Below are 27,414 nucleotides of genomic sequence, written 5' to 3'. Positions count from 1 at the left end.
CACACACACACACACAAAAAAAAATCTAACTTGCAAAGTTAAAGAGACAAAAGAAAAACATGTGAAGCAAAACCGAATCACCACTAAAATTTAATCACCTCTCCACTGACCCAATGATCATCTCACCACAGTTTCAACAACATCTGTTTGCTACCCTTTGAGATATCATATACACAGTCATGGTGATTAACCATGTTCACCATATAAAAGCTACATGCAGACACAGAGGGCCATCAATCAAATTAATCAAGTTATAACCAAGCAATTATAGTAAAATTTAAAAAAAAAAAAATCCCACATCTGACATTCTGAGTTTTATACAATTCAGACAGGAAAATGTGGCTAATCTAGATTCATGTGACTTGTAGATTTTAGCTGTGACTTTTAAATGCACAACATCTGAAGAACTGGGAATTCCAGTGAACAAAAAAAACTCAAAGACAGTTCTTCAGTTCAATCAGAAACACTGGAAACTGATATTAAGGTCCAAGTAACAAAAGCATTTTTATTTGCAACAGCAAATACTTGTGTAAACTTTTGATATTAAAGTGCATATAACATTTTGCTACTGGTAGATTACTTGAAAAAAAAAATGAAATTACAATTATGGGTCTGCCCAAAACAAGATACTTTTCTTTTTCTTAGCTGATCCAAAATGTTCAAATAAAACAAACAAATGTGTGCCGAACACAAAATAATATCATATATTTCAAGTGCTGCATTTCAAACAAATCACACAGGTTCTCCGTCTTAAAAAAAAAAATACAGTCAAATCCAGTTCTTCATAAAACATTCAAGAAAAAAAATCATAACATGCACAGAACATCTGACATGTAACTTCTAACACAATCAACTTTAAGCTGCTGCTCACATGAACACAAACACATTTTGATGACAACACAAAGCCACCGTTAATGAGCTTTGCCCTTTTCCTGTCTTACAGGTTTTGGAAGAGAGGCTCAAAAAATAAACGGCTACAAGTTGTGCATCTGGCGAATGTTGAGCGTGTCTCGCAGCATCAGGTCACGCAGTCGCCAAAGTGCATCTGCCATCGTTTTGTGAGCACCCTTACTCTTCAGCCAGTGGGATGGTAGTCTGCTCTCTTGCTCTTTTGTCAGGCGCACATCTTGTTTTTGAACTGAAAGTGCCCCAAAAAAACAAGTCTTCACTCTTGGTCGGCATATTTCCCCATTTTCAGTTTAATTATGATTATCTGTTATTGATGTTTCCCTGCATGTTTTATTTGCACTGTACAATAATCATTATATCCAAGTACATGTCCTTGCCCCATAGAAACCCTTCACACAACTATAAAAAACTATTTTTATTATTAAAACTCAAAAGTGATGAACAAGTACAGTCCAAAAAGCTACATTACAAACCAAGCAAACATACAAAGACACCAAAACTCAAAGGAAATGTGAGTCAACACATGCAACAGGCACTGTTAAGGACATTGGAATGTATCTCAAAGACTGACCTGAGAGGGTTTGGTCCCACTTGCTGATGGTGCATGACTCTGCTGTAAGACCCTCAATGTATTTCAGGTACGCTTCAGAGTGGAGCAGGCGCTGTGACTTAGCTGGTGGGGACACAAACATCGGCGTGGAGGGCTGCTGGGGTGCATGGTGTCCCACCTGGCTTTGTCCTGGGTATGGTGGTGGAGCCTGCTGCCCTGTACCTGTCAAACCCATCTAAAGAAAACACACAGTTACTTTTAATGATTATGAGAACACATTTATGAAAATAAACATGTTTTGTTTTCTTCAATATTCTATTCATACAGCACCAAATCAAAATGAAAGTCATCACAAGACCGTATATACAAGTAAGGCTTAAATCTTACCCAACCCTGTGTCTACTACTACTATTAGTACTACTACAACCCCTGGCAAAAATTATGGAATCACCGGCCTCGGAGGATGTTCATTCAGTTGTTTAATTTTGTAGAAAAAAAAGCAGATCACAGACATGACACAAAACTAAAGTCATTTCAAATGGCAACTTTCTGGATTTAAGAAACACTATAAGAAATCAAGAAAAAAAGATTGTGGCAGTCAGTAACGGTTACTTTTTTAGACCAAGCAGAGGAAAAAAATATGGAATCACTCAATTCTGAGGAAGAAATTATGGAATCACCCTGTAAATTTTCATCCCCAAAACTAACACCTGCATCATATCAGATCTGCTCATTAGTCTGCATCTAAAAAGGAGTGAACACACCTTGGAGAGCTGTTGCACCAAGTGGACTGACATGAATCATGGCTCCAACACGAGAGATGTCAATTGAAACAAAGGAGAGGATTATCAAACTCTTAAAAGAGGGTAAATCATCACGCAATGTTGCAAAAGATGTTGGTTGTTCACAGTCAGCTGTGTCTAAACTCTGGACCAAATACAAACAACATGGGAAGGTTGTTAAAGGCAAACATACTGGTAGACCAAGGAAGACATCAACAAAACAAATGAGGAACGAATGGGAGGAAACTGGAGTCAATGTCTGTGACCGAACTGTAAGAAACCGCCTAAAGGAAATGGGATTTACATACAGAAAAGCTAAACGAAAGGCATCATTAACACCTAAACAGAAAAAAACAAGGTTACAATGGGCTAAGGAAAAGCAGTTGTGGACTGTGGCTGACTGGATGAAAGTCATATTCAGTGATGAATCTCGAATCTGCATTTGGCAAGGTGATGATGCTGGAACTTTTGTTTGGTGCCTTTCCAATGAGATTTATAAAGATGACTGCCTGAAGAGAACATGTAAATTTCCACAGTCATTGATGATATGGGGCTGCATGTCAGGTAAAGGCACTGGGGAGATGGCTGTCATTACATCATCAATAAATGCACAAGTTTATGTTGATATTTTGGACAATTGAAAGGATGTTTGGGGATGATGAAATCATTTTTCAAGATGATAATGCATCTTGCCATAGAGCAAAAACTGCAAAAACATTCCTTGCAAAAAGACACATAGGGTCAATGTCATGGCATAGGGTCAATGTCAATGAGCAGATCTGATTTGATGCAGGTGTTAGTTTGGGGGATGAAAATTTACAGGATGATTCCATAATTTTTTCCTCAGAATTGAGTGATTCCATATTTTTTTCCTCTGCTTGGTCTAAAAAAGTAACCGTTACTGACTGCCACAATCTTTTTTTCTTGATTTCTTATAGTGTTTCTTAAAGCCAGAAAGTTGCCATTTGAAATGACTTTAGTTTTGTGTCATGTCTGTGATCTGCTTTTTTTCTACAAAAATAAACAACTGAATGAACATCCTCTGAGGCCGGTGATTCCATAATTTTTGCCAGGGGTTGTATTATAGGAAGATGCCTCAAGCAGACCAGATTCAATGGGGTGGCCATCTGCTTTGGCAGTGCTAACAAAACAAAACAAAATACAGAATTGTGGGGAGGTGATGGTCTAGTGGTTAAGTGTTGGGCTTCAGACCAGAGGATCCTTGGTTCAAACCCCAGCCTGACCAGAAAATCACTAAGGGCCCTTGGGCAAGGTCCTTAATCCCTGAGTTGCTCCTGGTGTGTGGTGAGTGCTTTGCATGGCAGAACCCTGACATTTGTGTATGACTGTGTCTGTGTGAATGGGTGAATGTGAGGCATAATTGTGAAGTGCTTTGAGCATCTGATGCAGATGGAAAAGTGCTATATAAATGCAGTCCATTTAATTGAATATCCAGTGACAGAAATGTTGCAACTAAGCAACCAACCATAGTCCAGTGTTCACAATGATAAATGGCCTTAAAAGACAACTTGGACGCAAAGATCAGAGTCCTGGCTACAGCAGTCAATCCACGACTGCAGTGATGCCAGCTCAGTCACCAAATTAGGAAACTCCCAAGTTCTAACCATGACCCAAATGCTACAACCCAAATGTTGCGCCAATCCCTTCACCCAGTTCCTCACTCCACATTCCACAAGCAAGTTCTGGGTTTCAAAAGCTCTAATGTAGACTGTGCCTGTATGTGGCCCTGGACATGGGTCTACACATATACATATGACAATCTGCACGCAAAGTGTAAAAATGTTTACCGCTATGTCCTGGAATGTTTCACACTGCTTGATGTTAACTTGGCATCTTTGATGATAACAATCTACAGAATGTCCTTGTAAGAAGAAGAATGGTAAATGGACTGCATTTATATAGCGCTTTTTCCATCTGCATCAGATTGCCCAAAGTGCTTTACACATCAAATGCCTCACATTCACCCCAATGTCAGGCTGCTGCCATGCAAGGCGCCCTCTACACACTGGGAGCAACTAGGGGATTAAGGACTTTGCCCAAGGGCCCTTAGTGATTTTCCGGTCAGGCTGGGATTTGAACTGAGGATCCTCTGGTCTGAAACCCAACGCTTAACCACTAGACCATCACCTCCCCTAAGTTGTCTGTCTTAACAAGATCTGCATTAAGACAGACAACTTAACTGTCATCGTACACATGATTTTAAATCATTTATATTGTTACAAACTCAGCAGTAATGTATGAGGATATTGCATGAGCAGTGAAGGGAGTGCAAGAGAAGACATTAAGATGTGGAAGATGAGAATACTGAGGTGGATGTGTGGTGTTACAAAGCTGGACAGAAAAATAAGTGAGATAACTGTAAATACATAAAAAACAACAACTTAGTGTCTAACAACATACGAAAAAGTAGGATGGAGTAGTTTGAAGATGTGAGGAGAAGAGGTGATGAATATGTTGGTAAAATAGTGACCAGAATACAAGTAGAAGGATAGGGGAAGGGGGTGGATAATATACGAAAGATGTCAAGAAGGAGCTGAGTAAGGTGGTGTTAATGTACAGGACCAAACTGGAGGGACAAGTTACATTAGACACTTTGACCCAACATTTAGGTGAAGTGGGTGTCAGAGGCTAACACATTACCTGAGATCCGTGTATGTTTCCTGACCCTGGTGTGCCTGCCATACTGTTGACACCTGTGAGGATATTAAATATCAAAAGGTGCAGCACACTCCTTGATACTGACTTGTATCACACACCACATTCAAAACTCACTTCTAATAATTTTGTAGGTAGTACATTAAATCTCAAAAATTCTAAATTTTAAATTATTAAATCTTTTTTGCTTGTTTAAATGGATTAGCAGGAGAGACTAAACTCTTTTGCTCTGTGAAATTAAACCAGGTTTCTCTCAGTGACACATAATCAACAACAAGCTTCTTGGTTCTGAACAAATCATAAAGTCAAAGCTGAGGCGATGTGCTCTCAAGTGTCTAGTCATCCTCTTAAGAACCCAGCCTATTAGTACAGGTAGCCCCTCCAGCAAGTCAGATTTGGTACACAGGAAGCAACTGCATGGCAGGTGGGGTGGCAGTGACGTCACTCTTACCAAGGTAAGGCATTCCAAGGAACCCAGGCATAATGGGCAGGAGATGGTGGGGGAAGATGGGCACCCCCATATGATGTGGTTGTATGCCAGTCATACTAACCATGCCTTCAACATGGCCCTGCCAGGGCATCATAGCTGATCTATACGCACCCATCATACCTTCTTAGGGAGGGACAGCAGTAACATTAAACAGCAACATGCATTAATGAAACATGCATCAACTATCACTAGAAAACATGCATTAGTGTTAAGATGTATGCACTAATCAAATTACTATGCAGTTACATTGGAGATGGATGGATGGATGGAAAAATAATTAGGGCTAAAAAATGCAAAGAAAACAATTTGATCACATGCACTCTTCTCAAGCACTCGTTCATTTTACATGTCAACTGTTGATTGGTGTACAGCAACCTTCATCATGATATGTGCTAAAGGTACTCGTATACCAATCAAGTGAAATGAATAAACTCACAGCACTTCCAACATCAAAGGTACGCAGATATGAGTGTGATTAGGAAGCCTAAAACAAAGGTAAATTGTTCTAGCAGTTTAGCTTCACTTTCCAGCCTTCTAGTGTACCGAGGGTGATCCATCTGCATCTATGAGGGGTTACCTGACACAGGTGTCATGCTGGGATTAAGCATTCCCAAGGGGGTTGGGTGAGGTACCACCCCCATCTGTGCCCCTAGTGGGGTACCTGCTCTCGGCGAAGCCTGATGGGTCGACCTCTCTCGCTCTTGCTGCTCCGCCACTTTAGCTGCTCTCTCTATGACAAAATAAAGAAAGTACAAAATTTAAATTCCTGTTGATCAAGATACCAGTCGTTATTCAGCCTGTTAAGAATCAGCTAAAATTTTTGCTCACCTTCATACTCTGCTTTTCTTGTACTCTCTAAATTCCTCCATTCCGTGCCGACAAGGCGGCTGAGCTCCCCAAAGGAAAAGTCTGGGTGTTGAGCTTTAATGACCGCTCGCATCTCACTGCTGAACAAGATATAGCCGCTCATGTTGATCTTTCGCTTTGAGCCCTCCTTCTTTGAAAGCCCCTTTATGGATTTTGGTGTCGACTGCAGCCAGAGGAGAGCCGTTAAAACAAAACAACCCCCTCCAAAAAACACAAATGACAACAACAAAAATAACCCATCATGTAGTTGCTGCATGAGAACAAATTACAAATGTAAAAATTGTAATAATGTTACCATGCCAACCTGTGGGGGAGTGTAAGACATCATATCCACGTCGCCAGACATGGACGACTGTATCCGAGGCAGAGATTGGTCGTCCAGCTCGCCATCATCATCCCCAAGGTCCTCTAGCTCCTCATCTGTCATATCAGCAAACTTAACCTCCAGTTCCTCAATTTTTCTGTCCAGCAAAGGGGACGGTTCCTTCTGTGGTACTATGAGCTTCCTGTAGAAGTTGATCAGAAAATTAGAATGTTAAACTTTTCCAAATAGGTTCTGAATTTCTGCATGACATGTTTCCAAACAGAACATTTCTGTTTTTGTTAAATCTGACAATGACCATAGCCAATTACACTCAACAAAAATATAAACGCAACACTTTTGGTTTTGCTCCCATTTTGTATGAGATGAACTCATAAAACTTTTTCCACATATACAATATCACCATTTCCCTCAAATATTGTTCACAAACCAGTCTAAATCTGTGATAGTGAGCACTTCTCCTTTGCTGAGATAATCCATCCCACCTCACAGGTGTGCCATATCAAGATGCTGATTAGACACCATGATTAGTGCACAGATGTGCCTTAGATTGCCCACAATAAAAGGACACTCTGAAAGGTGCAGTTTTATCACACAGCACAATGCCACAGATGTTGCAAGATTTGAGGGAGCGTGCAGTTGGCATGCTGACAGCAGGAATGTCAACCAGAGCTGTTGCTCGTGTATTTAATGTTCATTTCTCTACCATAAGCCGTCTCCAAAGGCGTTTCAGAGAATTTGGCAGTACATCCAACCAGCCTCACAACCGCAGACCACGTGTAACCACACCAGCCCAGGACCTCCACATCCAGAATGTTCACCTCCAAGATCGTCTGAGACCAGCCACTCGGACAGCTGCTGAAACAATCGGTTTGCATAACCAAAGAATTTCTGCACAAACTGTCAGAAAACGTCTCAGGGAAGCTCATCTGCATGCTCGTCGTCCTCATCGGAGTCTCGACCTGACTCCAGTTCGTCGTCGTAACCGACTTGAGTGGGCAAATGCTCACATTCGCTGGCGTTTGGCACGTTGGAGAGGTGTTCTCTTCACGGCTGAATCCCGGTTCACACTGTCCAGGGCAGATGGCAGACAGCGTGTGTGGCGTCGTGTGGGTGAGCGGTTTTCTGATGTCAATGTTGTGGATCGAGTGGCCCATGGTGGCGGTGGGGTTATGGTATGGGCAGGCGTCTGTTATGGACGAAGAACACAGGTGCATTTTATTGGTGGCATTTTGAATGCACAGAGATACCGTGACGAGATCCTGAGGCCCATTGTTGTGCCATACATCCAAGAACATCACCTCATGTTGCAGCAGGATAATGCACGGCCCCATGTTGCAAGGATCTGTACACAATTCTCGGAAGCTGAAAATGTCCCAGTTCTTGCATGGTTGGCATACTCAGCGGACATGTCACCCATTGAGCATGTTTGGGATGCTCTGGACCGGCGTATACAACAGCGTGTACCAGTTCCTGCCAATATCCAGCAACTTCGCACAGCCATTGAAGAGAAGTGGACCAACATTCCACAGGCCACAATTGACAACCTGATCAACTCTATGCGAAGGAGATGTGTTGCACTGCATGAGGCAAATGGTGGTCACACCAGATACTGACTGGTATCCCCCCCCCAATAAAACAAAACTGCACCTTTCAGAGTGGCCTTTTATTGTGGGCAGTCTAAGGCACACCTGTGCACTAATCATGGTGTCTAATCAGCATCTTGGTATGGCACACCTGTGAGGTGGGATGGATTATCTCAGCAAAGGAGAAGTGCTCACTATCACAGATTTAGACTGGTTTGTGAACAATATTTGAGGGAAATGGTGATATTGTGTATGTGGAAAAGGTTTTAGATCTTTGAGTTCATCTCATACAAATGGGAGCAAAACCAAAAGTGTTGCGTTTATATTTTTGTTGAGTGTATAAAAAGGAAAAGAATACAACCAGGAATTATATCCATCTTTGAAAGGAAAACTAAATGACTTCAGCCACACATTTCACCAAATATGTATGGACATCAGTTTTATCAATTGGGAATCGTTCTGGTTTTTTTTTACATTTACACCCTAGTGCATCATTAGCAGCCAGTCTGCTCTGTGTGACCCTAATCCCATCAGATCCATAGGTGTCAACCTGACTCCAGAAAGGGCAAGAGGGTGCAGGTTTCTTTGTAACCACCATCTCCAGCAGGTGATTTCATTGATGAACTCATCTCGTCTGCTGTTAATCAGTGAAATCACCTAGTGGAGATGGTGGCTACAAAGAAACCTGCACCCTCTTTGCCTTTTCTGGAGTCAGGCTGACACCTATGCAGATCTCAGAAGCTAAACAAAGTGGGTCCTGGTTAGTACTTGAATGGGAGACTTCTTAGGAAGACTAGGGGCTGTCCCTGCTTCTCCATGTAGATCTGGAGTTGTGTCAGGAAGGGCATCCGGTGTAAAACTTGTGGCAAGCCCCAACGCAGGTCTGTACTGGATGTCCTGTGACAAACGGATGGCTGTGTGTGAATAAACGGGGTCAGCCGAAAGTCCATCAACAACATTCTAGTCAACATCCATAACCCAAATCTGACATGTTTTACAGTCCATTTACCTAAAATAATAGATTTCATCCTCCACCACCTTTGCAGAGAGTGAAAAGCGCTTAAGGCCTTTAAACTTTTTCATCTGCTTCTCACTCTCAATGTAGCGACTTTCACAGAGAAGAACGTTCTCTTCAGGCACCTCAGTCGGCCGACACGACAGATACTCCTTGAAGGACGACACTACACATTTCCCTGTGATCCAAGAAAACTGTGTTAATAAAAGTACTTTGTTATCTCAGTTAATTATGCTCGACATTATGAAAACAACAAAAAGTTGGTATTCAACTAAATTTATAAAGTGAGAAAGCCTTCTCACTACCTGTGATGCAGGTCATGGGGCAGGTCTCCTCAAGGTTGCTGAGGAACACCTCTTTCTTATAGAACATCTTGGTGGGTTCATGCTCCGTTTCCTCTGGGTGGATGAAGATCGGGCCAAAGAAATAACCTGCTCCATCTCGCATCCACATTTTCTCAATCCTGCTCAGTGCAAAAACAAGAGTATGCAGAGATTTAAGACCTTTGCCCCTGCTGAACAGAATCCAAAGTCTCCACAGAGAGGCATATTTGTGTTTTCTAGGCCTGTCAGCGATATCAGAGCACCAGCTTCAGAATGAGATGGAAAGTATTTACAATTAATTTCATGAAAAACTGGATGAGAATCGCTCCCCTTTTTATTTTGTCAGCAGTAGAAATGAAAATGTTGAAAATGACCCTCTCAAGAGGGTCATTTTGAAATAAAGTAATGAAGCCTGTTCCCTTAAATTGTCCTTTTTTAATATTGGGCAGTACAAATTACATTCTGTCATTACTATACAAGTTTATGTTATTACTGTAATATAATCATAAATTGTACCTGTACAAAGAGAAGCATATAAAAGTATCGATCCTACCTGCCCACCCTGTGACGCACTAATCCATGGGAACCAATGTAGACACAATCTCCCACTTTAAGCCAAAGGTGGTTGTAGCAGAGCTGCTCATAATACTGACACCCTGGTTCCCCATTAGACACATCCACTGTAACATCCTCCCTCTCCTGCACACATGCATACATCATTTTGTTTTTCCATAGATGTTGGCTTTTTTCTCCCATGTACATTCTCTCAGTTTGTACAAAAACACCCAAACAGTGCTCACCTTATCTATAATAGAGTTGGTCATTTTGCTTTCACCAGTTGTCTCTGGTGGTTTCTTTTCCTGTTTGTGGGCAAACATGGATGCCACACGGACAACAGGTAGAGGTACCTCTCTAGGAACAAATCGAACAGAGCTCAAGGGCATAGTCCACATCTTGATCTTCTTGAAGGATTTGGACTTGGCAGAGTAGCGTGACTCACAGACATAGATATCCTCTGGTCTGAAGCCTTCTGGGTAAAGTTTGAAGTACTCCTTAATTCCCACAAACAACCAACATTTGATCAATGCTCAATAAAAACCTGATGAACCATGGAGCAGAAAAATTACAAATACCAGGCAGGGGAGAAAAAAAAAAAAAAATCAAACACATACTTTGACAAACATGACTACACATTTTCCCAAAATCTTGCTGAGAGGGGCTTTGTTGTAATAGTCGCTCTTGAAAACTTCCTTCTCCAGAAACTTTCGAGTAGCAAGATGGAATGTTTCATTTGGTCGGTAGAACCAACAACCATAAAGCCACTTTTCCCCTGCAGGTAGACAATATGACTTTAGTTAGGTCTAACAAACATAAAACAACGCCTACCTGAACAGGAACACTGTGTCCAACACTCCACTTCCAACAACAAACATATGGGACCAACCAGAGTCGTCTTCCCAAAGACGTTCAATGTAGATGATATGAGGCTGGAGGTTAGACTCTGCAGGCTCCACATATACATAATCTCCCACATGGTACAAGCTATCCTTGAAGTTGCAGTCCTGACTGTATGTGCGCTGCAGATTTGACTGCCACAACCCTCCTACAGTGTCTTCTCTCTTCTCAGCTTCTAGGAAAAGACAGCTTCCTCAGTAAAACAAGGCTATACATTTAGACACTGTGGGACAGGACAGCGCTTCTTGGCACTTTAGCAGAATACCTCTTTTCTCCTCTTCCCTTTTGATTTTGTCCTCTTCAAGCTCCTTGGGAAGTTTTTCTTTCTTCTCCTTTTCCACATCACTGTGCAGATGTTTGGATGTATAGCTGAGAGCAGGAGACATCAGGATCTCCCCATTCTTACAGAGCTCGTCTCTGATCCGAATAAAGAACTGCTGCAGCTCCACAGCATCTTCAAAGATCTCAGAGTCGGTCCTGTAATGAACATAAAGTGTGACACTAAATAGTGCTTATGTTTATGGGATATACAACACTGTATAAAAATCACAGAGATCAGATGGCCGATTTGATTTTGTACGTGAGGATCAGCAGGACCTCACCTACTCATTCGTCTGGCCTTCTCCAGTACCTCAAACATGTGGTCCTGAAACACATCCAGCCGCTTATAGTGTTCATGGTCAACATTAGTCCTGATTATCTCAAAATCAAGTGGTGGCTTCTCTGGATTTGTAGGATCTAGGGCAGAAATCTCAGCAAGTGAGTCACTATAGCAACGACCCTCGTCATCTTGGTGACCGATCACAGATACAAAGAGGCTGCGGATAAGTTCCTGGATAAGACGAGGAACATCAGGAACATGTGCATCCTCTCCCCCTTCCAGATCGCGTCTCGTCTCTAAAAGCACCTTATGCAGCAAAAGCGCATCGCGGTAAATCAAGGACTCAGGCTCGTTGTACGTGCAGGCATTGTTAAACATCAGTACTAAGTCCTCAACCAGTGCATCTACATCCTGGTACTTATTGGCCAGCATGTGACTCTTGATCTTTTCCATGTCCACAGGTTTCTTGATAGCAATGTAGTAATCAGGCAGCTCGGCACGGGACGGCAGTCGTAAGAATATGGTGCTGAGGCGACGGCCCCGCTTATCTGTGTAGTTCTTGACAGCTTCATAAAGTTCATTCAGCTTCTGCTGTAGTGGTGTTAGGTACTTGGACTTTTTCAGAGCAATGCTGTTCTTTCCTGTGTGTAAATAAATGTGTATTAATAATAATAATCCCATCCCACGCTGTGTCTGCTATTAAATCAAACTGGTTGACGATTGGCGTACTTATTTTCAGCTTTGGGGACATCACATCATCTTCATCTGTCACTGGCCCAAGATCTTTCCGCTTCTCTTTCATAATCTTCTCCAAGATCTCAGCATCATTATAGACCTGCATTGGTAAATCAAAGTTCATCATAAAGAACTTTTGATGAATAATATAAATATAAACAAATGTCACTTTTGGCTGATTTCGACATTCAGGGCCTCATTTTTGTGGAGGTACAATAAGTAGCAGTTTACCAACTGTCATTTCCATGACACTAAAACATGTTTTGTTGGCCTGTTTGACATTTTACTACTGGTGCAGAGTGTATGTTATGAAGGTGGGCATAGAAGGGTAAACATGGGAGCAAAAGTGTTTTATACAGAGAAAACTACAGTTACAAACACAATCACCTAGTAAAGCCAGGAGCTTCTTTCCTAGGTGTAATTCTGTATTTAAAATTTCTGTTTCACACATAAGGCAGCACAGTGGCTTAGTGGTTAGCATTGTTGCCTCACAGCGAGAAGGTCATGGGTTCAATTCCTGCCTGTGGCCTTTCTGTGTGGAGTTTGCATGTTCTCCCCGTGTTTGCGTGGGTTTGCTCCGGGTGCTCCGGTTTACTCCCACATCCAAAGACATGCGGGTTAGGTGGATTGGAATCTTTAAGTTGTCCATAGGTGTGCGAGTGGGTGTGAATGTGTTTGTGGTCTTGCGACAGACTGGTGTCCTGTCCTGGGTATGCCCCGCCTCGCGCTCTATGACTGCTGGGACCCTTGATTGGACTAAGCGGTTGAAGATGAGTATGTGTGTGTGTGTGTTTCATACATATTGATCTTAAAACTGCTTATTCCACTCTGTGCATGAGTGTTTACTTGTCTGTTATTCTGGCAATAATGGCATGTTGTAGTACTCAAGTCCAGTCTTGGTCTCGACAACACTTTTTCCACTTACTCTTCTTGGAATTGAAAGAAATTCTACTGTATCTTGACTCAGTCTTAGACTAGATAAGGTCAGTCTTGGACTAGTATAAGTAAATTATAATAATTGTTATTTTATTAACACAGTGTAATGTGACCAGTCAAAAGAGCTCAATCGATCTGAATTTTAAAACATGTTCAGTTTGGTATCCTTTTTTTTGATGTCATAAAATGTTCAGGTTGATGCCAATTGAGCTGCTGAGCCCAACTCCCTTACAGAAATTTATCTTCTGAATATTAATAGGGGTGATGTTAAGTTGAATTAAATGTATGGTCTTGAAACCAGACCAGGGTGTGATTGTGTTTGTCTGTATGTGGCCCTTTGACAGACTGGCGTCCGGTCCAGGGTGTACCCTGCCTCATGCCCTATGACTGCTGGGATAGACTCCAGCCCTCCTGTGACCCTTGATTGACATAAGCGGATATAGAAAATGAATGAGTGAATTACAGCATACAGTTTTTTGTTGTTTTGGGGGTTTCTTTAGGTCTAGGTTTTGGCCACTCCAAAATCCCAAAGCTTTCATCTCTACTCACACCTGACTCTTTAAACATCTTGGTCTTGACTCAGATTCAATATAGGTGGTCTTGTCCCCATCTCTAGCATTTTATACAGAAATATTGTTGAATTCATAAAAATACTTTTAATAAATTACTGGTTCTGTTTGTTACTACTGCTAATATAGCTTACAACAGTCAACAATATGGGCATTATTAGGCTACAGTTGTGTTCGGACATCACTCATTTGCATGACTGTCATGGTAATTTGGGGCTTTTAATGTCACCTTTGAACCTGAATTTTGACCCTGTGTGGATTAGAAAAAAGCCCAAATAAATTCAAACTCCAAAATTCAAACTTAGAGCTAATAAAATCACAATTATTAACATTCCAATCTGATTTAGTCAAGTATGATTTCTAAGAAATCACCATTTGACAGAGGTGGGAGTAAATCACTGTCAAGTCATGAATCAGCAAGTCCCAAGTCAAGTCTCAAGTCAGCTGTCAAACACTTGGTGGTCATTATGACTTGGGAATTGACTTGGGACTTGCTGATTCATGACTTGAGAGTGACTTGATGGTGACTTAATCTCACCTCTGCCAATTGAAAATTGTAATCCCAAGTGATTTAGCACCGTATACAAATTGTATGACAGCTGATGTGTCTGCTCTGCATAACCAAGTGGATCAGATTTTTGTTGTCAAATGAGCCCATGTTTATGTGTAGATGCAAAGGTTTACACCTCTTTTGAAGTCTGTGTCAGAGTCCAAATCAAAGACCATTTTTCACACCTTTTGAAGCGTGCCTAGACACAATCAAAGAGACGAGTTTTTGCCACCTCTTTTGAAGGAGGTGTAAAAAATGCATTGACAAGACTTCTCAACAATTTAATAAAGTTTATTATATTTTGTCACATTATCTGTTTTGGCCACATATAGAGTTCCTTTATACCCCATATGGGTCTTGTTGTTGTACATTACCATACTTGTGTGTGTTATGTTATATTCTTATGTGATTATTTTACTTTTAGACAGATTCCAAATATATATATCTAAAATTTAGATGCATTTAATGTTTTTGCTGGTAAACACTATCAAAAGCCTGCTTTTGTCAGGGTGATTTTTGGCAAGTTTTAACCAAGAGGAGTCTAACCCATCCCAGCATGGCAGAGAATCTGTTCTGTATACGTTGTTTTTAACAAATGGTTATTCTAATTACATCTGCCCTTCTATCAGCTGGAACCAATATGACCATTCCTCTCTAATTTCTGCCATCAACAAAGTATTTTTGCCCAGATAATCACAGTTCCATGTATGTTTCTTCTTTTTCACAACTGTTTGCGGTAGATGCTAGAGATGGTTGTGTGCAAGAATCCCAGTAGAGCAGCAGTTTGTGAAATACTCAAACCAGCCCATCTGCCACCAGCAGCTAAGCCATGTTCAACATCAGCAGGTGATTAAATATTTCCTTTAACACTTTAATATTCTCACATTTTTCAATAAAATGTAGTAGATATTAATATGTTCTATGAAATTGTTGACCATTATTAATAAGCACTTGTACAGGTGTAGCTAATGAAGTAAGCAAGTCTATAAACCCCCTTTAGCACAAGATTTCAGATAAATCCTGGTCCCAAAAACATCACAATGCATCAACTGAAGACACAGCACCAGCAAGCACGGCCTTACTTGTGAGCCTTCCTCATTATAGTGTCGTGCGTTGCGGAACATCAGCTTCATATCTTCCACCATTGCATCTTCAGTCATGTACTTGTCTGAGCGGATGTTGTGCTCAATCGTCCTGAGGTCCATTGGTTCCAGGATGACCTTGTAGTAGTCAGGATAGTCCTTCTTTGATGGCTTGAACATGAAGAGGTCGCATAGTCTACGACCGGTACCAGCTTCTCTCGCCTCACTCACAACAGCTAAGAGAGCTTTCATGCGGTTTTTCTTTGTGTTCTTCTTGTGGCTTGAAAGAAAATCAAATCAGCAAAGAACTGTTAGACAAATACTCACCTTCCTCTTAAAAAAAAAAAAAAAAAAAAAAAAAAAATGCCATTAGAGCAACATGAAAGCAAAAATGTGACAAAATGCACCTTTTTCTTTTTGTGCTGCCAGCATCAGATGTGGCAGAGGAGAGCATGCTGTCTCCATCATCATCATCTTTCTGTAAAAGCTCTCTTCTCTTCATCTATTCAGAAAACAGACAAATTTCACACTGTTTTAATGCATCGGATTCATAGAACATATTCTAATTTGAGCTACATTTGCCTGTCTGTTGCCCTACTCCTCCCAGGTACTTTGGCTGATTTCCACCAAAGCTGAAATATGGTTGAAGCTTAACCCCACCCATAATTGGCCTTAAAAAGGTTTGCTTTTGCAAAGGTCAAAGTCAGTGGTTTCAGAAGTTGATTTTACCTCATATGTCCACCAAACCTGTCAGACATACGAAGATGAGTTCTGGAATTGCAGAGGTGAGATCAAATTTAACTAAGGTCAATAGGTCAATCACTGGAATCAAGGTGATTGGGGCTAAAGGTCAAAATTAAGTTTTTCATTCTGATTTGCACCAAATGTGGCACACACAAGGAGGTGCATTCTGAAATCACCCAAACGAGATCAAATGTCAATCACTTGGGCTAAGGTCATGTCTACCTGTTTGTGGGCCAACTCCTCCCAGGTCCATTTGCTGATTTCTATCAAATTTGATAAGTCACTGTAGACTGATCTCAAAACTGCCCTTAAAGAATTCATTTTGGCAAAAGTCAAGGAATTTGATTTTCAACCAGATTTGGACCAAATGTGACTCTGTCCTGGCAAAGTCAGCCCCAACTATCTTCATGCCCACAGGTACTATTATCTAGTCTGAAAAATACCATAAACATGGTTTAAAAAGAAGTTTCTTTCATTTAAAAAGCAGAAACTGAGGCCAACCTGCTGAATGTGTTGAAGCTTGAGTGCACGCTTGTAGATGGAAGAGTGAGGAACATTGTAACGTTTTGCGTTCTCAAACATCACGGTCAGATCGGAATCCAGCTGCTCAACACTCTCGTATTCATTGTTCTTCATCTTGGTCCTGTGGGGAATTATGGGCTCTCACATTTGGGAAGGAGGGCAGAGAAATACTGTACAGTACAGTGATTGGTTGTGATACACAGGAGAAACAAACAAAAAGGAAATGCATGTGATAGAAAAATGAAACAAACATATGGAAATTAGATGAAAATGTGTGCAGCACATTCAGACAGAGGCGACATGGGAGTCCACCTAAGCAAGGATCATAAAAAGCGAAATAAAATGGTAAACTACAAAAAATGATCACAATTAACATGAACTACTAGCTCTACATTTAGACAGACAATAAACAGTAATGTGTAGTTTTAGCACCTAAAATAAAAGTGAACAAATCTTTTTGGCAACTTTTCCTTATTGTCAAACATTTTAAGCAGATTAAATGAGTTTAGAAGCTTTAACCAATGCTGTTTTACACTGCCCTATTCATGTATGTATCTCAATACTGATATATTGATAATGGTCATTTAAATTTATTTATGGCTCATCTTCAGTGGGTGCACTGGCACATTATGTCTAGACGAAATAATAATAAACCCACAGTTCCTTAATGGCCCCACCTTGCTGATCAAAGACACATACTGTTCACCATTCATAGCAAAATTCTTAGCTGTTTTCCCGCAAGTTAACTAGGCTGCTGGTGTACAATCACGGGCCACTTTATTAGGCACACCTTGCTAGTACCAGTGTAACAGTATATCTTCTCCCCGACCCTGGAAATCTCCCCTGCTCCTGACAGGCAACATTCCTACAGGGCAGCACCGATTAACCCAAACCTTGATAAGGCCCAGTCAGGATAGTGGGTTGGACCCCTTTTTGCCTTCAGAACTGCCTTAAATCTTTGTGGCATTTATTCAACAAGGTGTTGGAAACATTCCTCAGAGATGTTGATCCATACTGACATGACAGCATCACACAGTCACCCATTCAACCAGTCTTTCCATTCTCCTCTGGCATCAACAAGACATTTTTGTCCAAACACTTGCTGCTCACTGGGTATCTACTCTTTTTCTGACCATTCTCTGTAAACCCTAGAGATGATTGTGTATGAAACTCCCAGTAGATCAGCAGTTTCTGAAATACTCAGTCCAGCCCGCCTGGCACCAATAACCATGTCACATTCAAAGTCACTTAAATCCCCTTTCTTCCCAATTCTGATGCTCGGTTTGAACTTCAGCAAGTTGTCTTCACCACGTCTAGATGTCTAAATGCACTGAGTTGCTGCCACGATTGGCTGATTATGTATTTGTGTTAATAAACAACAGACTGTTGTTACATCATTTGGTGCATGCACACTGAGTACTCTACAAGTCGCTCATGTAGAACGGCGTGGAGCGCAGCGCCTTTTAATGTGGACATGCAGGCTCTGTGTAAATACACGGACATGACTGAATCTATGGATAACACTGCGACAAATGTCTAGTTTGGCCAAAGAAAGGTGGACAAAGTCTCTTAAACGTGTCCCAGATGTGACAATCAGAACAATAAGACATTATTTAATAGAGAACATTTCTGCTGTCAGCTGTAATCCTGCACACACACAGCGCACACACACACACACACACACACACACACACAGCGCACATTTTTGACATTGTTCAGTATTACAACAACAAAAACAGCTTGTGTGAAACTGTATTTAATGTCTTGATTGAAACGTGCTTCGCACAAATGTGTTTAGGAGGAAAGCCAGAAATACAGCAGACTTTTCAGAGTTCTCAGGCAGATTGCAAAACGCTATAAAAATGTAACATACCATTCATTCGTCAAAAACATTTAAGTGTACTGCTCCCGTTGTCATAAAAAAACCACCAACTCAGTATTTTTTGGGTGTTTAAAAACAATAAAAGGCACACTGTATGTAGGTGAACTTGACCTTGAGTTTTTGCCTGCACTCAGAGGTCTCGTGGTCACTCAGCTTGTCCTCATGTCCCCAGCAGCTCTTAGACAACTTCTAAATTTATTGTAAACCAAAGTGTCCATATCAGAGAGCCATCAGTCTTGGATCTGGGGGCCATTAAAGTTCAATTCGAGCCTCATATTCCTGTCCAAACCTGACTCAAACCTGACAGGCATTTTAATGTTTCCGTCAAAACCTGTTATTTCAGTCCTAAACAAATACCCGCAAACAGGAACACTACCGTTAGATCCTGTATTTTCCTTATTTTAATTAACAAAAATGGATGTTTGCCTCATGTGGAGCAGACAGAGTAAATAAACTCTTTTAATCTGACATGTTATTGCCTTCTTTCATCCGGATCTATCATCACAGACAGACTGGTGTCCAAATAAGACATCCTTGTTTTGGAAATACTTTAATTCCTTGTTTTGGAAACTGTTTGTGAATAAATGCAGCATTTTTGAAGAAGTCCCTTGGCATAATAAGGTGCTCCGGGTGCGTTTTTCCGTCCTGCTGTCGCTTTGTCCCATCACCAACAAAAAGGAAAAAGAAAAAAAAAAAAATCACTTATTTTAAAAGCTGAAAAGGCTTTATTAGCATCAAAGTGCTCCATTTATTCAGGGTTAATAGTGATATGTCATTCAGATCGCTAAGAAAAAAAAAATAAAGATTTAGCAGTGACCCATTGAGTATCCACACTGTAGAGGGCATTAGCTCCTCCCTTAACCTGCATGGAGAGCCGCTTCTTGGACATGTTTTGTACGAATATGCAATTAATGCTTTGCCCCCCCCCACATCAGCAACAGAGATGGGCGTGCACATTTAGTCCCACAACATTTATGCACTGTTGTGCATGTGCACTCAGAATGTAACAATGGTCTATTGAACAGGTGTACCTAACAAAGTGGCCGGTGAGTGTATATTTTGATGTTCTTGGTGTAACAATCAATTGCAGACATTTCACCCTGTCATGCCCATTTCCTATGCACCATTTGGTTTCAAATGAAATGAATGAAGTAAGGTGCCGAAAGCTCAGGACTAGACAGGAACACTGTTTCAACGGTCTCATGGACCTGTTCTTGGTAATCTGGCCAGTTTGGTCCAGTACAATTCATTTATCGCTGAACAAATGGTTTCTGGTCATGTTTCATAAGAATTACAGTCACTCAAAGTGGATTGTCACTGTGAAGGACTGATTTAGAGAAACAACTGCAAAAGGGGAAAAATTTTAGTTTCTCGTCCACCTGTAAGCTATTGAAACTACAGAAATAATACTGTGTATTGAACTACTTTGTTAGGTACAGACATATGGACGTGCACTCTGACGAACTCTAGTTTGGCCATACTTGATCTGATGGAGGCAGATGGGCTGAGTGATCTGGTTGTAGTAATCAGGGTAGTCTTTTCTGGAGGGCAGCTGCAAGAAAGGTTCAGAAATCAGCTGGTTCTGGCTGTTCCTGGCGCCCCGTACAGCTTCATACAGCTGGAAAATGGGATTACTCATGTCCATGTTAGAGGTCAAGCTCTCTGCCTCCAATTCTCCCTCATCATAGAAGACAGATCCTGAGCAATGCAGTAAAAAAATAAAAATAAAAATTGAAGCCCAACAGATTGTAGCCTACTCATAACACCTAATTCATTCTGATTTTGACCAAAGCATCCAAGAACAGCAGTACCAGAAAGAATGCCATCCTCATCACTTTCATACTGAAGAGCCATGGTGATGGCCGAAAGGCGGTCTCCCTGTGCAGACCTCCTGTTCCTGATAGACACAGAGGACAGTTAAACTGAAATGCTAAAAATCTTCATTCCACATTATTCCCAGCCTTTTTTGTACCTGATACGTATGCTGGATTTCATTGGTTCTCCATGTTCCATCTCAGACTTCTTCTGTGCAAAAATCTTTCTGATAGTGTTTGCATCCTGGAACAGACATTGCAGTCGCTACACTGGTACGTGCATCAAGCGTTACTAATGCGAACAATGTGTACAAATTACACAGCTCACCTTAAACACCTGTGATCCAGGCTCATTGTAGGTTTTGGCATTCTTCACCAACAGATCTATGTCTTTCGTCATAGCATTAACGCTCCTGTAGTTCCCCATCTAATGAAAAAGATTTACTGAACCATTTCTCAACAGGAACAGCTGAAAATCCTTGAATCAATATTTAGTGGGGGGGGAGACCCCTGTATACCTGGATCTTTTGAGCGATGATTTTCAGATCTATTGGCTCTTTAATAATGGCATAGTAATCTGGATATTGCTAAATAAAAAAAATATATAAATAATAATTAAAACAAAATGCACCTCAAGCTAGTTGATTCAGTTTAAATGTAAAATGTCAAAAACTACTCATACCAGTTTGGATGGGAGCTTCTGGAAAAGTTCACTGACCAGACGGCCAGTTGGCTCGATATAAGACACCACCGCATCTAGAAGCTGCTCGAGGACTTCTTTCAGGTAGGTAGGTGCACTCTGTGAAATAAAAGCAGTCATACAATTTAGACTTTAAAATATAACCCTGAGTCATATACACAGCAACAAAAACCTACAACCCTAAATGATAAATAGTTTGGATATGGAAAATGCTAAATAATTAATTAAAAATAATAATACTTCATCGCAGACTATGAACCCCAGATATTTCATGTTTTGTGTTGTCAACATCATTTAATTTGTCAATACTAGTGCAGTGCTCGTAGGAAGTTTGTATTCCTATAGAAAATTGGGAGCTAAAAAATTTTATTTAAAAAAGACCCTCACCATATCAATACCGCACAATAATGCCAAATACCACCACCAGACCAACTGAATTCTAAATAACGTGCTGTGAAATGCCATCACCAGAATGCAGTACTTTCAGATGTCACCAGTTGTAATAAAAATGATAAAGACCATAACCAATGAATATACCTGTACAGTATTTAGCACAGTGCTTTAATTTTCCCACAAAATATCAAATTTTACAAACTATATCTCATCATTTTGGAATGGTTTATCTATTAAAGAGTAAAAATGCAAGGAAATCAATTGTAAATCCTGAAAGAAGTTTCTGTAGGAAGTATTTTAACCATAACGTCAAGACAGATGGGGAAGTGTTGGCTTTTTAAATACTTGAAAGGCACTGGACTAATCGAGAGGATTTAGTACTGTTATAACGGACTGATGCAGAAGGTGGCAGCAATGCAACAATAAGGATGCCGGCTGCCATTAAATGCCACAGAAGAAGGAAGGGTGCGCTTGATTAGACCATAGGGTCACGTTTTGAGAGGAGCGTGTTTTGTGTCAAAATAAAGCCATTATATATATACACGAGGTCTGTCCGTAAAGTATAGGTCCTTTTTGTTTTTTTCAAAAACTATATGGATTTCATTCATATGTTTTTACGTCAGACATGCTTGAACCCTCGTGCGCATGCGTGAGTTTTTCCACGCCTGTCGGTGACGTCATTCGCCTGTGAGCACTCCTTGTGGGAGGAGTCGTCCAGCCCCTCGTCGGAATTCCTTTGTCTGAGAAGTTGCTGAGAGACTGGCGCTTTGTTTGATCAAAATTTTTTCTAAACCTGTGAGACACATCGAAGTGGACACGGTTCGAAAGATTAAGCTGGTTTTCAGTGAAAATTTTAACAGCTGATGAGAGATTTTGAGGTGATACTGTCGCTTTAAGGACTTTTCACGGTGCGAGACGTCGCTCAGCGCTCTCAGGCAGCGTCATCAGCCTGTTTCAAGCTTAAAACCTCCACATTTCAGGCTCTGTTGATCCAGGACGTCGTGAGAGAACAGAGAAGTTTCAGAAGAAGTCGGTTTCAGCATTTTATCCGGATATTCCACTGTTAAAGGAGATTTTTTTAATGAAAGACGTGCGGGCGGATTGCAGCGTCGGCTCGCAGCCGCCGCGACGCTCCGCCACAGGAAAAACACCTCTGTTGGAAGCCTTGAGGACAAGTTGGAACATCTCCAGCTGATAAACAATTTCTCATATACTCACTCCACTGAAAGCCATCAAAAGCCGCCTGGATTTTACAAATGGTTATCAACACGGAGGTGTTTTTCCTGTGCCGCCGCACAATGTTAGTCAAAGAAAGACTGTAAGAGATTTGCATATTTTTCCCTTTACAGTACATAGTATCAGGGCATTGTGTTGGCCAAGCAGTTAGTGCACTTGCTTCCAGAGCAGAAGGTTCCTGGCTCAAGACCACCCCTGCCTGTTCTCCATGCAGTGTGAAGGGAATCCGGCAATTATACACAGACAAATCAAGGTTCTGTCATGGTATGGGATTGTGTCAAATCACCTTGCAAAGGTAATATACAATTCTGTGATGGCAGCATTAATGCAGAAAAAGACAATGCTCCCCATCCAACCTGATGGAGCTTGAGAGGTGCTGGAAAGAGGAATGGGCACAACTGCCCAATGATAGGTGCACCAAGCTTCTAGCACTTGAGGCTATAATGGTTGCCAAAGGTGCATCAACAAAGTATTGAGCAAAGGGTGTGAATACTTATGTACATTAAATTTCTTATCTTTTTATTTTAATAAATTTGCAAAAAATTCAAAAAAGAAAATGTTTTTTCATGTCATTATGAGGTGTTGTGAGTAGAATTTTGAGCAAAAATGAATTTACTCCATTGTGGAATAAGGATGTACCATAACAAAATGTGGAAAAAGTGAAGCGCTGTGAATACTTTCCGGATGCACTATATATATATATATATATATATATATATATATATATACACACAAATACATAAATATGTAAAACACACACAGCATATATATGGTCATGGTATTGATTGATTACATGTATAGATTATCAGTTTTGGGATACAAATGATCTGTGACAAATGATGACTAGTTTTTATATTATTGAAGAAAAAAAATGACAAAATATAATATCACACAATGTTAAAGAAAGGTATAATTAACTCATGAAACCCAAATCATCACCAAAATGCATTGAGGCCTTCCTCTTATAATAGCATCATTTCAAACCAGTCTTGCAAAATATCAACTAAAAACCTTTCAAGTAATATGGTAACAGCCTATCAACAGTGAAACAAAAGTTTTGTGAAATTAAATTATTAAAGCAAAAGTCTGTAAAACCTTAATTTAAAGAAAATATCTAAACTAAATATTCAGATAAATTTGTGTTGCTTATAAAACATTTCTTCATCATTCACTATAGTGTTTTATATATATATATATATATATATATATATATATATGTATATATATATATATATATATATATATATGTATGCAAACATCTTGATATTAATTATCATGAAAATAACATTTCCTGCTAGTCATGTATGATAACTGCTGCATGCAGGAATATAGTATCTTAATAGTGTATTACTCTTAAAATATTAATGACTGAATTGTCAACTACAGATGGCTACAGTATGCATATACCTCATAAATCAATCATTCAAATTCATGCACGAGTGTCACCTCATCCTCAGTGAGCCCTCCAGGTTTGTCTTGAGCATCGTAGCCATCCTCATCATCCTCCTCGTATTCTCCTCGTTGGACAAATTCATTCTTGGTTCGCAGGTAAAGGTCCCACAGTTTACAGGCGGCCCTGTACTCCGGACTCTCAGACTGCATACACATTGATTTCAGAGTCAGATGCACAACAATTTAGAATCTTATTTTCCTTCACGTAGAGCTGTTCATTACCTTATAATAGCTCTTTGCATTGTTGAATAAAAGCTGAAAGTCACCCGTTAACTGTTCAACATCATCATATTCCTCCATCTTTAACTTCTGCTGGATCTTCATCATGTCTATAGGCTGTGACACCACGTGGTAGTAATCTGGTTGGTTCCTTGAAGAAAGAAGTTTCAGAAATGTCTTTCATCCAACATTTGTTTTAAGATTTACTTGTTGATATTAAACAATAGCTTCCCTCACCTTCGTTTAGGCGCTCTGATGAACAGCTCGCATAACATCCGGCCCTGGTCGTCCTTGTAATCTCTGATTGTGTTGTAAAGTTCATGACATACAGCAATCTGCAAGGTAAAGGTTCAACAGTGAGGAAGATAAATGTTTTCTGTTCACTAAAATAACAATAATAATAAATTAAATAAAACTGCCAGTGAAATCTGCTAAATTACAGGATCCACAGTTGGAATGTTTGAGGTCCTCCGTCTCTTTCTTCCAACAGATGACACCAACAATGAAGACTGGCTGTCATCAAAATCTCCTCCACTCACGCTACTGCAGGGGGAAGTCGCCCGCCTTCTTTTAAAGGCCATGATGGAACTCCTGCGGCAAAGACAAATTCTCACTCGGGAACAAATGTCACTGCATTAATAACTCAGATTGAAGCCAAGGCGCTGACAGAATTTATTGATTTGGCCATCTTCGTCATCCATCCATCCATTTTCTTACGCTTATCCTAGGTCAGGTCGCGGGGGCAGCAGCTCAAGCAAAGCCGCCCAGATCTCCCGATCCACACACACCTCCCCCAGCTCCTCCGGGGGAACCCAGAGGCGTTCCCAAGCCAGCCGAGAGACGTAGTCCCTCCAGCGTGATCTGGGTCTTCCCCAGGGCCTCCTCACGATGATCTTCATCATCATTATTATTATATTTTGAAAAATGTGGTCATCTATAGACCCTGAGACCAATGGGTGCCCATGCTTATCCCCAGATTCCATAACATGAAGTGAATGAGAGTCGACGACACCCCCTGAAAATTGTGTCACCAAATATTTTTGAATCTGGCTGCAAGTAAACGTCTGAAAGAAATCAAAACTTTTGATTTGTGGCGTAGAGTTGTCACGATACTGGAATATGAAACTCGATATCGATACCCAGGAAAATACTTGATACATACATTTTCGATACCATGTGGAGGGAAAGACAAAAAAAATGAAAAGCATTAAAAAAATAAGATAACAATGAAAACAATACCATCAACGACAACACTATTTTGACGGCGTCTGCTGTAGTGCAAAAGAATACAACTGCAAGATGTATATATAGATATATGACTTTGTAGTATACTTTGTACAGGTAGTGCATGAAAACAAACAAAACAGAGACTATTTTTAGGTTGTAAAAAAAACATCCCCCAAAACAACTTATTTATGTCTTCTTTGCAAAGCCAACAAAGTTACTGTGTGCATCCATATTGTTGAGGGGCTGTGTGCAAACCTGGTGGTACATATACTGTTGCAAATGAGTATCAAATCCGATACTAATTTTTAGTATTGATTAGTACTAAAGCAACCCCAAAATACACACACACACACACACACTATAACAATTACCACCAAGAACATGCAGACCTCCTGATGGGTGTGTGCTCTTTAATTTCAGTGACATGGGGCTGGCAGCAGCAGTGATGCTGTGTGCACACTAGGCTGTGTGTGCGCACATGCACGGTGCTGCAGGAGCCGAACACGTACGTGCGCGGAACACACATCAGCTAATCTTAGCTACCTTTAGCTTCTCGCATCGTCCTCAGACAAAGGCATCACCGCAACTACCAGTGACACTACCAAGCTTTCGACACTAAATCCAGCGATGACAGTGGGGGGGATATCCTAAATAACCACATGACTCAGTCAGGTACTTACCTTCTGTGAACACAGGAGAGTCAATCACTAATCGATTTTAGTGAAAGAAAAAAACAAAAAAAACGAAAGTGTCAATTTTACAACAATATAACCGTAACGTCGGTTCATCCACCGCTCACTTTTCAAAATAAAGTATTTTTTCTAGTCACCCTTTACACATACTCATAGAAAAATATTTTAGCTTCGTTGAAGCTATAAACGTCTACAATGTCTACAAAGCAAATAATTGTTGTTTTTTAACTCCCCATAGTCAAGAATGTGTAATATGTTGGTATTTTCGATTTGTTTTGTAATTTTCACCTTAAATTCAACGTTTTCAGTTAGCATATTATTTTTACACTGAAAGTCAAAAACCAGATATATCTTATCAGATTTTACAAAGCCCCAACATTTCCTTTGTTATTATTATTATTATTATTATTATTATTATTATTATTATTATTATTATTATTATTATTATTATTATTATTATTATTATTTCAAGTAAGTAAAGAACCACATTTGAAATAAGTGTTTTTATGCGTTAATGCGTTGTCCTTGGTTTTATTTGTACCTTGTATTTTTTTAACTGTATGAATTCTACCAAAATGAACCCAATCCAAATCTTTCCTATCCAAAAATACAAGAAACTACACATTTTGATTTTAATTTGGTTTAGCTTATTTCAAACATTTAAAAATCAATAAAATATGTATGTGTACAGGGAAAAAAATACAAAACAGATTCAGCAACATAAATTAACATTTCATTTTATCTCTGTTAAATTGATACTTTAGAATGGAAAATGAAAATGCTTTAAAGTATTTTACAATCATTTTCACAGTTGGGTCATATATCATCATATCACTTTTCCAAAGCTCTGAAAACATTGTGCTTTACAAGCATGCACTTGAGCACATCAGTCAAGCTTCTGTGCAAATGAACTTTCAATCATATGCTCAATTAATTGTTTAATACAGAGTTTCTACCATTTCAAAGCAGTGTTTTTGTTTATAAGTAGAACTGGGTTGGAGTGACTCTTGCTACATAAATGACAAAGCAGTTTTTTTTTTTTTACTTTGTTTCTGATTCCATGAGTCTCTGAAGCATCTCTTTGT

General features: G+C 40.1%; 1 protein-coding gene across 2 annotated transcripts; it reads right to left on the bottom strand.

Moving 5' to 3' along the window:
• Positions 1-72: 72 nt before the first annotated feature.
• On the bottom strand, positions 73-25,024 carry LOC117506919 (protein polybromo-1-like). 2 transcript variants are annotated; one of them, XM_034166598.1, is made up of 29 exons: positions 24,851-25,024; positions 24,648-24,745; positions 24,414-24,561; positions 24,186-24,335; positions 21,093-21,209; positions 20,929-20,997; positions 20,739-20,837; positions 20,569-20,654; positions 20,408-20,493; positions 20,078-20,294; positions 16,694-16,835; positions 15,856-15,950; positions 15,449-15,728; positions 12,306-12,411; positions 11,578-12,217; positions 11,241-11,452; positions 10,965-11,150; positions 10,693-10,850; positions 10,321-10,572; positions 10,074-10,219; positions 9,503-9,660; positions 9,192-9,375; positions 6,579-6,780; positions 6,236-6,437; positions 5,985-6,137; positions 5,357-5,527; positions 4,903-4,958; positions 1,481-1,694; positions 73-1,138 (listed from the first exon to the last, which is right to left on the bottom strand). In XM_034166598.1, exons 1-29 carry the CDS (start codon positions 24,989-24,991, stop codon positions 975-977), a joined length of 4,932 nt encoding a protein of 1,643 aa, XP_034022489.1. In that variant the 5' UTR covers positions 24,992-25,024; the 3' UTR covers positions 73-974. The 2 variants fall into 2 exon arrangements, with proteins under 2 accessions (XP_034022489.1, XP_034022488.1); XM_034166597.1 differs by lacking the exon at positions 5,357-5,527 and having other exon boundaries at positions 4,903-4,955; positions 6,069-6,137.
• Positions 25,025-27,414: the final 2,390 nt, after the last annotated feature.

This window comes from Thalassophryne amazonica, chromosome 3, assembly GCF_902500255.1.
Source record: "Thalassophryne amazonica chromosome 3, fThaAma1.1, whole genome shotgun sequence".
Classification (NCBI taxonomy): Eukaryota; Metazoa; Chordata; class Actinopteri; order Batrachoidiformes; family Batrachoididae; genus Thalassophryne; species Thalassophryne amazonica.
The sequence above is the reverse complement of the archived record's forward strand: the minus strand, read 5'-3'. Positions and strand labels throughout refer to the sequence as shown.